Here is a 15,467-nt window from a genome sequence, read left to right on the forward strand (position 1 = left end):
TCAGCATTTACTTTGCATTTCTTTTAGCATTTCCGTAGCATTACTTTACCACTACTTTCTGGTATTATATTATATTTTGTATCTCTTCCTTTACTGCCTCTGTACTGTAAAACAAGAATTTCCCCACTGCGGGATTTATAAAGTGTTATCTATCTATCTATCTATCTATCTATCTATCTATCTATCTATCTATCTATCTATCTATCTATCTATCTATCTATCTATCTATCTATCTATCTATCTATCTATCTATCTATCTATCTATCTATCTATCTATCTATCTATCTATCTATCTATCTATCTATCTATCTATCTATCTATCTATCTATCTATCTATCTATCTATCTATCTATCCCAAATGAGCACTTAACATTACTTGAGGCTTTTCTCACTGCCTGCTGTTTTCAGTTTCAAAACATGAGGGGTACAATATGAAAGCATTGATATTTCAAGCTAGCTCCAGTCTAACCTCTGCTCTTCACCTCTGTACCTTCAATAACTTTAATTACTCACTTAAGGTGTTACAATTCATGAGACTAAATCAGCAATGGTGTTACCATTCATGTTTGTTTTTGTTGATCAACCCGGTTTACCACTTGGAGCTTGGTTAACTGATTGGCCAAAGTGTAACTATTTTTTTTCCCTTCTTCATTTATCATGATTTTACTTTTGACAAGATTATTTTGGTAGGCGAGGTTCAAGTTGAAACTGATAGTACAATTGTATCTCTTTGGTGAGTATTTGTGACTGGGTCTTTGCTGCACTCTTTATGTGTCATCAGGTCTTTAGCTTGCAATGTTGAACTCGCTGGGCTAATCTGAGGTCTCAAGTGCCCTTTAACCTTGACGTTCCCATAGGCTCTTTAATGTCATGGCCTCTCACATTTATAGGCCTCGTTGTTATCATTGTTGGCACAGTTGTATGTTATAGTTAGGTCCTCTTGGGTTCGTACTGGACACACCAGTAATTCAGAGTGTTACTGGTATCTCGAATGTGTTGGAGGCTCAGGCAAGTGAATGATGAACGACTATGTTTTAGTATTTAAGTCACTGGTGTGTCTGTGTCACATCTATTGTACACTGTAATCATGCATATGGTGTTTTTATATATTATTTAGCATGTATAGTATTGATACCTAAATAATTTTCCCTTTGGGATTATACCGATGACTCGATATCCCGTTTTATTGATTGTAGCTTCCCATTGGTCAGCTAGGCCATAGCATTCCTTCTCATGTCTGGAGCTCCACAAGCTCAGCTAATGAAGCATTGGGCAGGTCTTGTATTGTACTGCTCAGAATCATGTGTAGTGTACACAGTGTATTCGAGTGTACTATGACTCCAGCTGTGTTCATGTAATCAACCGTTTCCTGTCATGTTATCTTCTACTGCGCCCACATTCTGTATGGCATTTATTTTATGAGGCTGAATAATGGATACATTGAGCAATAAAAGACAAAGGACACAAAAGGATGATGAGTAAGCTTTTTATTCTACGTTGCCAATACCGTCGTCATATTGTATGACGCCCGGGATTTCTGAACAAGTGATCTTATTCTTCGTCCTTTGTCTGTGAAAGAAAAAAACAGTTAGTTAGATGAACAGATGTTCAAGGGTGAATGTTTGGGTCATGAAGAAGTACCAGTGAGGGTGAGGAGGTTACCTTGCCAGTATCGCGGCTCTTGGCCCTCAGCTTGTTGACCTGAGACTCAGCGATGTCAGCCCGCTCCTCAGCCTCCTCCAGCTCATGCTGAACCTTCCTGCTCTTGGACAGGTAGGAGTTGGCCTGCTCCTCCTGTTGGGCCGTTCACAGTGTGTTAGGTTCCAATGGGATCCACTGAAAGCCAGGTCACAACCGTATTCAAGAAGTCAAGGTTAGGGGTTGGCTTACCGCTTCCTCAGACTGCCTCTTGTAGGCCTTCACCTTCAGCTGCAGCTTGTCAACCAGATCCTGGAGCCTGCAGATATTCTTCTTGTCCTCCTCAGTCTAAAGTGTCGGTCAAGGAAAGGGACTTTAAAAGTTGGAGAGGTGGTTTCTTTTCAAAAGTAATTCTTCAAAATAAAAGCTCTAAGTGAAATGTATGGTGTACCTGGTATGAGAGTTCCTTCACTCTCCTCTCATATTTGCGGACACCCTTAATAGCTTCTGCTCCACGTCTCTGTTCACCCTCAACCTCGGACTCCAGCTCGCGCACCTTTTAGAAATCAATCACATTAAATTACACTCACTTCCTGATGGTCTTGAAGTACACATTGATCTCTGGGACATTCTCTTACCCGGGACTCCAGTTTCTGGATCTGCTTCTTGCCACCCTTCAGGGCCAGGTTCTCAGCCTCATCCAGGCGGTGCTGCAGGTCCTTCACTGTGACCTCCAGGTTCTTCTTCATCCTCTCCAGGTGAGAGCTAGTATCCTGCTCTTTCTTCAGCTCCTCAGCCATCATGGCAGCCTTAGATCATAATCATATTGTTAATCAGGATCACATCTTTAAGTAACCAATGATCTTTCAAACACAAGGCCTTGGATATTTGATTGACCTACATCAGTGATGGCCTTCTTGGCCTTCTCTTCAGCGTTCCTGGCTTCCTGAATGGAGTCGTCCACCTCACCCTGGACTTGGACAAGGTCAGACTCAAGCTTCTTCTTTGTGTTGATAAGGCTTGTGTTCTAAAAAGTAAAATAGATTATTTCATTAAGTCGAGCTGAGCACTGACTTTGGCCAGTCATGCATACAAATGGAGAATGTTTTTGAGATCTTTTGAGCAGTTTTTTAGGGATTAACCTGGGAGTGCAGCAGTCCAACACGCTCGCTAGCATCCACCAGCTCCGTCTCAGCCACTTTGCGGCCTCTCTCTGTCTGTTCCAGAGCTGCCCTCAGCTCCTCAAGCTCAGCCATCATGAGGCCGTTCCTTCGCTCCACCATGGCAGCTTGCTCCTTCAGGTCATCCCCGAGTCTGATGGCATCGTCAAGGTGAATTTGGGCATCCTGAAATGATCAGCAGGAGGACATTGAGTTTAATATCACATGCTAAACAAATATTTTGATTGGTGGTCTAAACAGTGGACTGGAGTCCTATACCTTGAGTTGTCCCTGCACGTTCCTCAGCTGCTTCTGGGCCTCAGCAGCCTGGCGGTTGGCATGGCTCAGCTGGATCTCCATCTCGTTCAGGTCTCCCTCCATCTTCTTCTTGATTCTCAAGGCATCATTCCTGCTCCTGACCTCAGCGTCCAGAGTAGTCTGCATGGAGTCAAGTAGCCTCTGGCTGTTCCTCTTGATCTGCTCCATCTCCTCATCCTTCTCAGCTATCTTCCTGTCAACCTCCCCCTTGACCTGGTTGAGCTCCAGTTGGATACGCAGGAGCTTGGATTCTTCATGCTCCAGAGTTCCCTATAAATATTGTATTGACTGTTAAATGAAGTGTTGGCCATTTTTAAATTGTTCATATTTTAGGGGAATACATATTGAGGCTCCACCTCAGCTTCCTCAAGGGCTGTTTGGATCTCAGCCTTCTCAATCTCCGTCTGCTTCTTGGCCTTCTCCAGCTCATGGATGCTCTTACCAGTCTCACCAAGCTGTTCGGTCAAGTCAGAGATCTCCTCTGTAGAAGGTAAAATATGTGTACTTTCAAATAAGTTATGCAGAGTTCTATATCTGTATGTCCAGCATGTCGCTGAAATGTGTAAAGGATATGTCTTGCTCATTGGAGAACTTACGCTGCAGGTTCTTGTTCTCGCGCTTAAGTGTCTCCAGATGATCCAGAGATTCCTCGTAGGAGTTCTTCATCTTGAAAAGCTCAGTGCTGAGAGAACGAGTCTCTTTCAGAGATCCCTCAAGCTCTGCCTGTCCCTCCTCATACTTCTGCTTCCACTCTGCTAGAACCTGAATAACATAATACATAATATCATAGATCTGGCTCTCTTGCATGATGCTTTGTTGACGGTGTAAAACCCCAAAGAGAGAGCAGTATTACCTTGTCAAAGTTCCTCTGCTTCTTGTCAAGGCTGGCAGCCAGTCCGTTAGCCCTCTCCACATCAATCATGAGGTCCTCCACCTCACCCAAGAGCCTCTGCTTGGTCTTCTCCAGAGAGGCACACTTGGAGTTGGTAGCCTCAATCTGCTCCTCAGCATCCTGAAGGCGCTGGGCCAGCTTTTTCCTTTCATAATAATAATAATAACAATGATGGTTGAGGAAATGAATTGTAGTTTTTGAAATAAAACCGACAATAAACCAGTAAATTTGACTCACTTGGCCTCCTCAAGCTCCTCAGTGCGCTGGATGGCATCAGTTTCATACTTGCTCCTCCACGTAGCCACCTCACCGTTGGCCTTGGACATCCCACGCTGCAGCTCAGCCTTGGCCTCCTGCTCCTCCTCAAACTGCTCCCTCAGGAGGTCGCAGTCATGGCGGGCGGATTGCACACCATGAGCAAGAGCATTCTTGGCCTACAAGAGAGGAATTTGAAATCTGCAATTAGGGGCACATGTCTTCACAACTACAAATGAATATATCTATTTTTCAATCAAATCTATTTAAAAAAAAAATAAGAAAATTTTAATTACTTTGAAATGGCCTACCTTAACCTCCTCCTCAACATGTCTCTTCAGCTCTTCCAACTGCTGTGTGAAGGCCTGCTTGCCTCTGGTCAGCTGGGACACAAGGGCTTCTTTCTCCTCAAGCTGACGACCAAACTCACCTGTTTAGGAGAAGATTTGAATGGGTTTTCACATAGAAGTATGTTGAATATGTAGTGCAACTGCATCAATTAATCTTGGATCAAGAAAGAAATCTGTATCTGTCAACAAATTCAGCCATAAGAGTAGAAGGTGAATGAACTCACCATTCTCAGTGAGCAGCCTCGCCCTCTGAGCGCTGGCATCATTCATCTGGCGGACGTTCTCGTCATTCTTAGACTTGAGCTCACTGAGCTGGTCCTCCAGAGTACGGCACATCTTCTCAAGGTTACCCTGGTCATTGGCATTTGTTTAGGTGAGTATGTTAAGCCAACTTGACTCTTATTCAGTTTTACAATATGTGCATTAACTCAATTTTACCTTCGCCTTGGCAACAGCTTCCATGTTGCTGGAGAGGTCGTCAATCTCCATCTTGAATTCGCTCTTCTCCTTCTCCAGCTTCTGTTTGACGCGCTGGAGGTTGTCGATCTGCTCTCCCAGCTCTGCGACGCTGTCCGCCTGCTTCTTGCGCAGAGCAGCGGCAGTGGCTTCATGCTGCAGGGTGGACTCCTCCAGATCACGACGCAGCTTCTGGAACTCAGCCTCGCGCTTCTTGTTCATTTCAATCTGAGCAGAAGTGGCTCCCCCGGCCTCCTCGAGCCTCTCACTGATCTCCTCAAGTTCCCTAGAGAGGTCAGCTCTCTGCTTCTCAACCTTGGCACGAGCAGCACGCTCAGCCTCAATCTCTTCCTCTAGCTCCTCAATGCGGGCCTAGGAATAAGGGATGGGGATGAGGGAATTAATACAGAAAAGCACATTTTCAAATTGGGAATAAACTCGACGAGGCAGGCTCACCTGAAGCTCCTTGATCTTCTTCTGAAGCTGGAGGCCCATGATCTGTTCATCCTCAATCCTGCTCAGAAGTTGGCTGTTTTCAAAGTCCTTCCTGTAAAATTCACAAGGTCATTTTTTGATGAATAATGAAAATGAAACACACCTCTGAAATTGGATTGTTAGTATTCTGTATATTATGAATAATTGCAAATTTATATTTACTTCTTGATCCTTTCATCAGACTGCTGCTTATCATTCTCAAGGTCCATGAGGGATTCCTGAGCAAGTTTCAGATCACCCTCAAGCTTTCGCTTGGCTCTCTCAAGGTCCATACGAAGCTTCTTCTCTTGCTCCAGAGAACCTTCAAGCTTCATATTTCAACATTTGTTTGTTACAATACAACTCTATTATACAATGCATATACCTCTATCCATTTAAATGAATATTATATCATCAAATAAACGTACATCATCCACTTGCTGTTCCAGCTTGGACTTGGCCTTGGTCAGAGTGTTGACTTTGTCTTCCTCTGCCTGCAGGTCATCAAGGGTCTGCTGGTGTGCCTCTTGGAGGGCTTTCTTCTCCTTTGACAGCTTAGCAATGCTCTCATCTTGAGAGGACATCTCCTCGGTCAGGTTCTTCACCTAATATACAGGATAGAAGGTGTTGGCATACAATGGTTCAAAATCTCCATCCTCAGATGGATTCCATCTTTACAAACCTTGTTCTCAGTGGCGTGTTTCTCCTTCTCCACTTTGGCCAAGGTAAGCTCCAGGTCATCAATGTCTTTCTTGAGCTCAGAGCATTCATCCTCCAGCTTCCTCTTCTTGGCAGTCAGCTCAGCATTCATCTCCTCCTCATCCTCCAGTCTCTCACAGGTCTCCTTTAGTTTGGCCTCCATCTGGATCTTGTTCTTGATAAGTCCCTCACATCTTTCCTCAGCATCTGACAGGTTATCTCCTTCCTGTTTCACAATACAACACAAATTCATGAACATTTCGATGGATTCTACCAGTCATTTTGTGGTAAACATATCAACATGTATCACACGTACAGATGCCACTTGCAGCTGCAGATCATTTTTCTCCTGCAGAAGAGAGACCATCTTCTCCTCCAGTTCCTTCTTCTTTGTCAGGGCAGTGGCCAGGTCTGTCTTCATCTTTTCATAGTTCTCCTTCATCTGGGAAAGCTCCTTCTCAGTCTCAGCACTCTTCAGAAGAGGCTTGATCTTGTAGTACACCTTCATCCACGGCCAGTGTTTGACATTCATGAATGAGCGGATGTTGTACTGAATTGTGTAGATGGCTTCCCTATTGAAAAACGTTAGTCAAAATGAGTAACACTAAATATACACATTGTGTTAAGACTATCGCTACTAGAATCTTCAACTTGCCTCCTCTCCATCATCTTAACAAACTCCTTTCTCATGACATATCCACGGGCGAGAGCCTGAGTCATTGTGACCAGGATTGCCAGCTTGTCATCTCGCATCTCCTCAAGTTGACCGAGCAGACCAGCCTTGAAGAACACCTTGGAGGGAGATGGCAAATGGTTATGCATTCAGGTTTTGCCTGGAATCTCCTCATCATAACTAGTTAGGAAGAGGGTTCGGTGTTTACCTTGGTGTGGCCAAATTTGTACTCTTCATGGTTCACGTCAATTGAGCCAAGCAGCTTCTCAGAAGCCTTCTTGTTGTCAATAAACTGTCCCTCAGGAATGACGCTGGCATTTAGTACTTTGTACCTTGGATGAGAGGAGCCATGATGATACTTGTTATCATATTCTCACAATGTGGATTTTTGAAGCCCATAGTAGCGTATGATGGTTCATTAATGGTTACCTCTGCTTGAAGTCAGCATAGAGGATTCTGCTGGGGAAGCCCTTTCTGCAGATTCTGATACCCTCCAGTACACCGTTACACCTCAGCTGGTGGATAACCAGGAAGTTCTCCATAAGACCTGTTAATATGTATTTGCACATAATTAATAATGTCAATAAATAATTCATGACCAATAAGCTTTCTTCACCAAACACACTGGTACTAGTGTAATTGTACCTGGAGTCTTTGACTCATTTGGAATCAGGCAACGCACAAAGTGAGGATGGGTGCTCCTCAAGTTGGTCATCAGCTTGCCCAGATTCTCCTGTAGATACAAGACGTTGCGTGCAAAAACATGAAGACAATGATAGATATATTCATGAAATGGCATTAGACCTGGTCGAGGCAAACATAAAACAATACCCTGAACTGTGAAGACACGGTTTGCATGGAACCACCCTTCTTCTTGGCGCCCTTCTTTGCACCGCCAACCTCTGGTATCAAACAGAAGGATTTTCATATTTGTTTTTTAAGTGTCAAAAGTTCATGTACATTATGGTTGAAATTAACATCATAGTCCATATTCCAATTGATATTGTACCTTCCACTACGGGGGGATACAGGACAGGCAGCAGTTTGTTTCCAGACTTCTGGTAGAGTTGAACCACAGAGTCGTTCAGGGGGTCCTTGTTCTTGTCCAGCCAGCCATTGATGTTGTAGTCCACTGTTCCAGCGTAGTGCACCAGGGAGAAGTGGGCTTCAGCCTTGCCTTTGGCAGGCTTGGGCTTCTCAAATGCTTTGGTTTTGCCAAGATGCTGGTCATACAGCTTGGCCTTGAAGGTCACATCTGAGGCCTTGGGGAACATGCACTCCTCTTCGAGGATGGAGAAGATGCCCATTGGCTGAGTAGAAGAAAACACACAAAGTGTTATGGTAAGGTGTGTTTGGAACAGACCATGAATGGTGGGATCATCTCAGAATATCATTGTGTACCTTCTCAATAAGCTCAATGCAGGCAGCCAAGTCCATGCCGAAGTCAATGAACTCCCAGATGATACCCTCCTTCTTGTACTCCTCTTGCTCCAAGACGAACATGTGGTGGTTGAAGAACTGTTGCAGTTTCTCATTGGTGAAGTTGATGCACAGCTGCTCCATGCTGTTGAACTATTAGTTTGAAAGACGTTTAATATCAGATCAATGAGAAGTTGAAATCCAGAAATGTTTGAAATAATAATGAGTTAATGATCAGCTCACATTAAAGATCTCAAAACCAGCGATATCCAGCACTCCAATGAAGTACTGTCTTGCTTGCTTGGTGTCCAGCATCTCGTTGATGCGGATGACCATCCACAAGAACATCTTCTCATAGATAGACTTGGCCAGGGCACTTACTGAGTTTTGGACCTTGTAGAAAAGCAGAAATTGCAGGGCATCATTACATTGAGTATTGTTTTGCGAGCTTGGATTTCCTGATTAAGGTGATCTAATGGAATCAGAATCAGCAGTAAACTCAAATTCTTCATATCTTTTCGTGTTATCTTGGTTACCTGAGTTACAGTCTGACCCTTGGTGACGTACTCATTGCCGACCTTCACTCTGGGGTAGCAGAGAGCCTTCAGCATATCAGCTGAGTTCAGGCCCAGCAGGTAGGCGATTTTGTCGGCCTCTGTGAAAGAAACATGGACTATATTTATGGCACAGTGTACAGGCTACTATCACATCTCATACAACATTTGACAACTATGTAATTTTTTTATCTAAATCAATCTGAACTTGAGCAGTATTTAAGAGGAAAGGTACTCACCCTCATTGCCGTCTGGCTCAGCCTGCTCCTCACGCTGCTTCTGCTTGAACTTCATGTTACCGTGGTGAAGCACAGCACCGGTGAACTTGTAGATGCCCAACTTCTCTTCATGACTGAAGCCCAGAATGTCGATAGCAGTCTGTATTTAAAAGAAAACATTTTTTTATTTTAGTCATGAAGACGTATTATTGCATAGCAACTACTACTACTGAAGCATGTTTGGAGAGAGATGCAAGTGTACTGGAATCCAAGCTCACATCTGTAGCATCCAGCTCCTCTTTGTCATCGATACTAGCCACAGTGATCTGACCCTGACTGCACATGGGGAAGTCGTAGGGGTTGGTGGTGATGAGCGTCATCTCTGGAGATCAAAACAGGACTCCATGGTTAGATTTTGCATGTAGTTAGTAGTTGATTTTGTCTTCATGTAATACACCTTGCTTTACAATGGACAGTTCCTGAGATGAAGCACCAATAAGAAGCTCATTCACTGCTATAGGCTCTCTTGCCATAACGTTGTGTTACAAGGCTCATGATCATCCATCTCACCAATGATCTCAGGCTTGTGGTTGGTCATCATCTGGTAGAAGATGTGGTAGCCTCTCTCATCTGGCAGCTGGAATGTCACTCTAGACTTCTCCAGCAGATCTGTATGATTACATCATTAATGAAAAACGATTCATCCAGGTGTTGAAATGTATTCACCGTCTGAAACGGATACTTACATGTCTCAATATCAGCACTAGCCAGTTTGCCACTAGTATTGAAATGGATCCTGATGAATTTACCCTGTTTTGGATAAACTTTGGTTATACTCCTTCCTAATGATCGATCAAGAGCCTGAAGATGTACTGGCTGAAGTGCTCCATACTTACAAAGCGAGAGGAGTTGTCATTCCTCACGGTCTTGGCATTACCGTAGGCCTCCAGCAGGGGGTTGGCAGCAATGATCTGGTCTTCTAGAGATCCCTGTAGTTTCACATGGTGAGAGAGAATGAGAGGAGCAGTGCAACGAGTCCAGAGCGAACGATTGTCCAGTGAACCAGTGATTTCGTACCCCCATTTTGTTTTCCTTCTTCTTTGTCTCTCCACCAGTACCACCACCAATTGAGATGGTGGCAAAGTACTGGATGACACGCTTGGTGTTCACAGTCTTTCCAGCACCGGATTCTCCACTGTGTATAGAAACATGTATTTAATAGAAAGTACTCAACTGTATCTTTTAAATACACCGGGTTGAACCAAAGCAGAACTTACGTGATCAAGACAGACTGATTCTCTCTATCTGTAAATGGAAAGTATTACAGGTTAAACATGGAGATCTGTAGGACAGTGTACTGATTTGTATTATCATTGTGAAGTTAGACATACCGGTAGCCATGAACTGGTAGGCATTGTCAGAGACAGAGAAGATGTGGGGTGGAGCCTCCATACGCTTCTTTCCTCTGTAGGCAGCTACGACATCTGAGTCGTACACTGGGAGCCACTTGTAGGGGTTTACAGTGGCGCAGAACAGCCCAGAGTAGGTCTGAAGGGAATAACATGGCTATGAACACCTGGCCCTTCTGTCAGTACTTCTTATGAGTATGCTGTATTTTGCTGAGCAGGCAGGCTATCTTACGTAGATCATCCATGCTGCATAACGCTCTTTGAGGTTATACAACACAGAGGCTTCATTGAGATATGTCATCATGGCCATGTCCTCAATCTTGTCATACTTGGGAGGATTCATCTGTGTGACATCATCCTCCTTGACTGTCCTCTCCTAAAAGATGAACGAATATTTTGTTATTTTAAATCTTGAAACTTTCACAACTAACTAGAGAGAACCTTGATTTGAACTGTGACGTACCTCCTGGGTGTCCAGCAGTTTCACAGTGACTTTGGCGCCATCCTTCTTGACGATGGTGCACTTGACGTACATTTCCTTCGCGTCAGCCACGTAACCGGCGGACTTGGCGTCAAAGGGCTTGCTCTGGGCCTCGATCCTCTCCCTCTCTGGCTTACGAAGGTATATGGCGGCCTTCCCGTAGAGGGCCATCTCCGCGTCCGTGCTCATGGCGGCTGCTTACTGGAAGGAGATGGAGAGTTAGTCTTTCACGTTCAGTAACAGAGATGTGTAATTCAAATCAAACCTCTGTGCTGAATTTATCAATTTATAATCCTTCATTATAAAATAAATCGGCTTAAAAACTCACATTTGGTTTCCCAGTCACAGAGGAACTGTCCAAGTGTTCTTCCTAAGGTAGAACAATATTGCATACCAGTTATGTTTGAATTGTATTATAAATGTTAGTAATAAATGTTTTTGTTAAATACCTTAATTTAACATTTTAGTTGATACCATAATACTATAATACTTAAATTAAATTGTATCCCTACCTATGTAAAGCACTTAGAATGGCCTTTGTAATGGAAGGGTGCTATATAAATAAAAACGTCTTGCTTATAGCAATGCCGAAATACCAAGTAGCATAATATAATAATAATGCAGAATTCTCTTACTAATGCTATCGTCTTATTGCATTCATCACTGAGATTTAAACTTGTAAATATAGAGATGTAAATGTAATACAGAGTAAATTAAGTTTAAAGTAAGCATGGAGCAAGCATACTGTACTTCTTTTAATAAAATAATAATTAATTAAAATACTCATCATTACCATTGTTATCATCCTCCTCATCCATATCCATGCAGGGTTTTACATTGTACCAAACGACACATGCGATATGAGCCTTAAAGTATCCACAACGCTCCAGCTAGTCCCCAACACTGCTGACAGCAGCTGCAGCACAGAGCAACAGACTTACCCCTAGGTGGAACGTCTTGATCTTCCTTGCGTCCCCTCAGTCTCCCCATTCTTATATAGGGGAGATTCTGCAGAGCACACACATCCTCAATATGGGCATGCTCTCAATAGGCTCAGTTACATTTTCATATTCATTTCACATGGACACGTGGATGCATTTTGGGGTTGCTAACAATCGCGGAAGGGGGGTCTGATAGAGGCGTTGACTATGGATGCCCACGGATGATGTTTACTTTGGTGGATTTGTGTTAAAGTGTAAAAGAAAACACATTATTCAGGTCTATTATTAGCTATAACACAAGTCTCAACAATCAATACTGTGCACTGTAAGTGTGGCTAAATAATTGGTTCTCACACAAATTATCCATATCCAGATACATAATGTCTATAAAATGTAATATTAAATTAAATATAAATATAAGATTTCAAACCTCTTTAATATTCATTTCAAATAAACTCTGGATACTGTAAAGTAACTGAATTAGTGGAAATCCAAATGTACAGTCTATTAATAAATGTGGTCAGTGTTTATTAATGGGATTGCAGCATTGTGACCATAACCGGCGGTGTCCTTTGGGGTTGCTTAAGGGATGGAAGTGGCTTATCAACTATATGGCTTCATGCCTGAGTATGACACAATGACCGACCCACTGCTATGGTGTTTTGTGACATATATTTATACATAAGATTGGTAATTACCATAATTAACGTTAACCTTGAACTGAAAAAAATATAATTTAATAAGTACAATGGAGTTAGATTTTGAATAATAGATCAAAGGGTTCAAGCAATAGTATCATACAGACATTGAACATATATATACAAATATATAAAAACCTATAAAATACACTTGCTGTTATAAAATCAAAAAAATTGTATGACGATTTAGGATGAACAAAAAATGAAGCTAAAAATAAATAAATAGAAATGTCCCTGTTGGGTTTCAGGTAGAACCTTGTGTGTGTGTGTGTGTGTGTGTGTGTGTGTGTGTGTGTGTGTGTGTGTGTGTGTGTGTGTGATTACATGTCGTTCATACATTAAAGAAAGTGTCACAGTCCTATAGCTGTTTGACCCAAGAGCAGGACACGGAGACAGGACTTGGAGCATGAAAGGGTTTATTTGGAGCAGACCCGGGGTGAGGCAGGGGGCAGGTAGGAGAGTGGGGAGCTTCAGGCTGGAGGGAGTGAAGCAGGCAGGCTGGAGGTGTTGATCCACAGAACTAAAGGCAAACGGAAACAAATATTAGATGCGAGATCGCAACAGGAGAACGACTAGTAAGTGTTAGAAAATTACTGGCGCCAGCTACGAATATCTACCACTGAAGTTCAAAGTCCGATCTGGCGACCACTGCAGGGAAACCAGGTGTATTTGAAAGGGACTTGATGAGCTGATGCAGGCCAGGTTTGAATGGTTGAGGCGTGGCCGGCACAGCACAGAGACAGACACAGGGGGAGAACACACAGCACAACAGCTGTGGCTGTGACAGGAAGGTCGTTGTGTTCTGGGAGCTGGGTGATTGAGCAATGGTTTGATGCTTAACGGAAGGTAATCATCAAATCAAGACCGCTCCTGGGTCTTGATTACATATCTTAATTCCAAGCTCATACAAAACATTGAGTTTGGTATTTTTTCGTTTTATTTCCACTTACTTTGCTCTTGTGTTCTGTCTGTATGGATGTAGCCTAGGTGGGCTCATTTAAGATAGCCTACTCTGTTTGTTTATGTGTTATCTTTTCATTGATGAGGTGTGAGAGTAACTTAAGATAAGCCAAGTTGACACCCGTAGACCATCACTAACTTTAACTTTTATAGACCGCCAAATCCCCAACAGTGGCAGTGAGTCCTAAATTGCCCCACTTTATGGCTCCAAATGAACCCCTCCGCAGCAGTGAAAATCATAAAAGCTCTGCAGCTTCTGCTTTTCAACGTGAAGACGATCCTCATTAAACACTTCCAACAATGTCACTGTCTGCCTCCATGGAATACGCCATCCCCAAAACAACACCAACAGCATGAAAGACGGACTAATTGGACAAACAGCGTCATTCAAACAGTACAATGAGTATCTCTTAAGTAGTTTTCATTTGAAAACTGCGCAAGATAGGCTGCAGGCGATGCTCTCTTCCCCCCCGGCCATACCAGCTAATGTGACACAACACAACACAGACAGGGGTGTGAACAGAAATAAAACAGATGGGCTTTAGCCCTTCCGAAAATAGCCTTAGACCATCTTTCCTATTGAAAGTTTCCGCAGCATGTTGGCAAATACGTGTAGCCCTAACGTGGAAAATCAGAGCCAGGTTAGTATAATGATAGGTACATTTATGAATCATAATTTTCATCCTTTGGTTTCCGGACTGAGTATGACTTGGAGAGTGGTACATGTTCAACACGTGGTTTATTAAGAGACAAGACGTAAACGGAAATGCACTCTACAGGTGTTGGATTCTGGCGAATCCAGAAAAAATGCAGTCTATACTGTTATGGACGAAATGGTTAATAAACCACGCCCACATGGTCTGATTTACCCAGGTAACTCTTCAGTAAAGAATAGTCTGACTTGCCTCAAACCCTTATAACTGTGTCTGGTGTAGAAGTAGAAGCTATTCAGTATTGTTGTAAACACTACAAATATGTGGTCCAATGAGGCACTGATGTTAGCTTTAATATATTTCGTGGTCTAAATAAAGCATAGGAGAAATGAATTACATCAGCATCCATTCATGAGACCAACAAATGTGTCAGTAACGAACCGATGCATATAAAAAATGTAATCTGTTACAACAGACCCTGATGCATGGTGTTTCGAAGCTGTCATTGTGTGGCTGTACAATTAATCCAGGATTTACTATATAGGCTACAGCGAAACCCACATTTAAGAAGTAAAGGTAAATACAGTTTATACCACACTACACCAAGATTTATTTTATAGATGCAGGCCTAAATGTGTGTCTCTTTTTAAAATAACTGAATGGCTTGAAATGGGTAAAGCTATTCAGATAAGATTGCCACCTTTACATTAATCTAGACAGTACATGAGTTGTTGGACTACTGTTCACAGAAGCCTCCACACCTCATTAACAGCAATAGGAAACAAACGGTTCAAGTCTTCAAAGGCAAACAGGAGCGCCCTCCTGTGTCCACATGCATTAAATGTAGCTTGTAACTTGATTACCATCAAACAAAATGGTACCTCAAGTTCTCAGGCCTGTTGAGACTGCAATTGCGATTAAAGGCTATTCATATTTGGTGTTTCACTGACACCTGGTGGTTCGAACACTGAACTGCATTATATACATAATTGAATGGTAACTGATGTCAACTTGACATCAGTAACCAGATAATGTGAGGGGCAAAGCCTCACATTATCTGCTATACTCTCTTCCCCGCTCCTCTCCTCCACTCTAAACACCTGTCTTCGGTCCTCAACTTTCTTTAAGGCACACTATTACGAACCGAACAATTATAAATGTACAATTTAAACTGCAACTGCAGAGTTGTAAATAACCTACACTGGCGGATTACTTGAGA

The 15,467-nt window shown here is 42.8% G+C and overlaps 1 protein-coding gene across 1 annotated transcript; it reads right to left on the reverse strand.

Annotated features, from left to right (window-relative positions):
• Positions 1-1,484: 1,484 nt before the first annotated feature.
• On the reverse strand, positions 1,485-11,956 carry LOC307079219 (myosin heavy chain, fast skeletal muscle-like). The gene is made up of 41 exons (XM_079741386.1): positions 11,938-11,956; positions 11,325-11,366; positions 10,979-11,197; positions 10,748-10,891; positions 10,498-10,654; positions 10,384-10,411; positions 10,184-10,301; positions 10,003-10,095; positions 9,853-9,916; positions 9,677-9,775; positions 9,385-9,488; positions 9,128-9,266; positions 8,871-8,989; positions 8,578-8,727; positions 8,317-8,487; positions 7,925-8,225; positions 7,747-7,817; positions 7,561-7,648; positions 7,345-7,462; positions 7,124-7,247; positions 6,898-7,034; positions 6,559-6,814; positions 6,226-6,468; positions 5,972-6,148; positions 5,727-5,872; positions 5,526-5,616; positions 5,052-5,441; positions 4,838-4,964; positions 4,575-4,693; positions 4,246-4,442; positions 3,970-4,153; positions 3,713-3,878; positions 3,473-3,597; positions 3,078-3,386; positions 2,781-2,984; positions 2,540-2,665; positions 2,277-2,447; positions 2,090-2,194; positions 1,891-1,986; positions 1,663-1,794; positions 1,485-1,569 (listed from the first exon to the last, which is right to left on the reverse strand). Exons 3-41 carry the CDS (start codon positions 11,183-11,185, stop codon positions 1,552-1,554), a joined length of 5,814 nt encoding a protein of 1,937 aa, XP_079597512.1. The 5' UTR covers positions 11,186-11,197; positions 11,325-11,366; positions 11,938-11,956; the 3' UTR covers positions 1,485-1,551.
• Positions 11,957-15,467: the final 3,511 nt, after the last annotated feature.

This window comes from Pollachius pollachius, assembly GCF_949987615.1.
Source record: "Pollachius pollachius genome assembly, chromosome: 8".
Lineage (NCBI taxonomy): Eukaryota > Metazoa > Chordata > Actinopteri > Gadiformes > Gadidae > Pollachius > Pollachius pollachius.

Bases quoted from the DNA above. Each gene is read 5' to 3' on its own strand.
- LOC307079219 (XM_079741386.1), bottom strand. From the start codon at position 11,185: ATGAGCACGGACGCGGAGATGGCCCTCTACGGGAAGGCCGCCATATAC. The intron at 8,990-9,127 runs GTGAGTACCTTT...TTTCTTTCACAG, and splicing joins TGAGCCAGACGGCAATGAGG to AGGCCGACAAAATCGCCTAC. The intron at 7,248-7,344 runs GTAACCATTAAT...CTCTCATCCAAG, and splicing joins TATGCTGACTTCAAGCAGAG to GTACAAAGTACTAAATGCCA.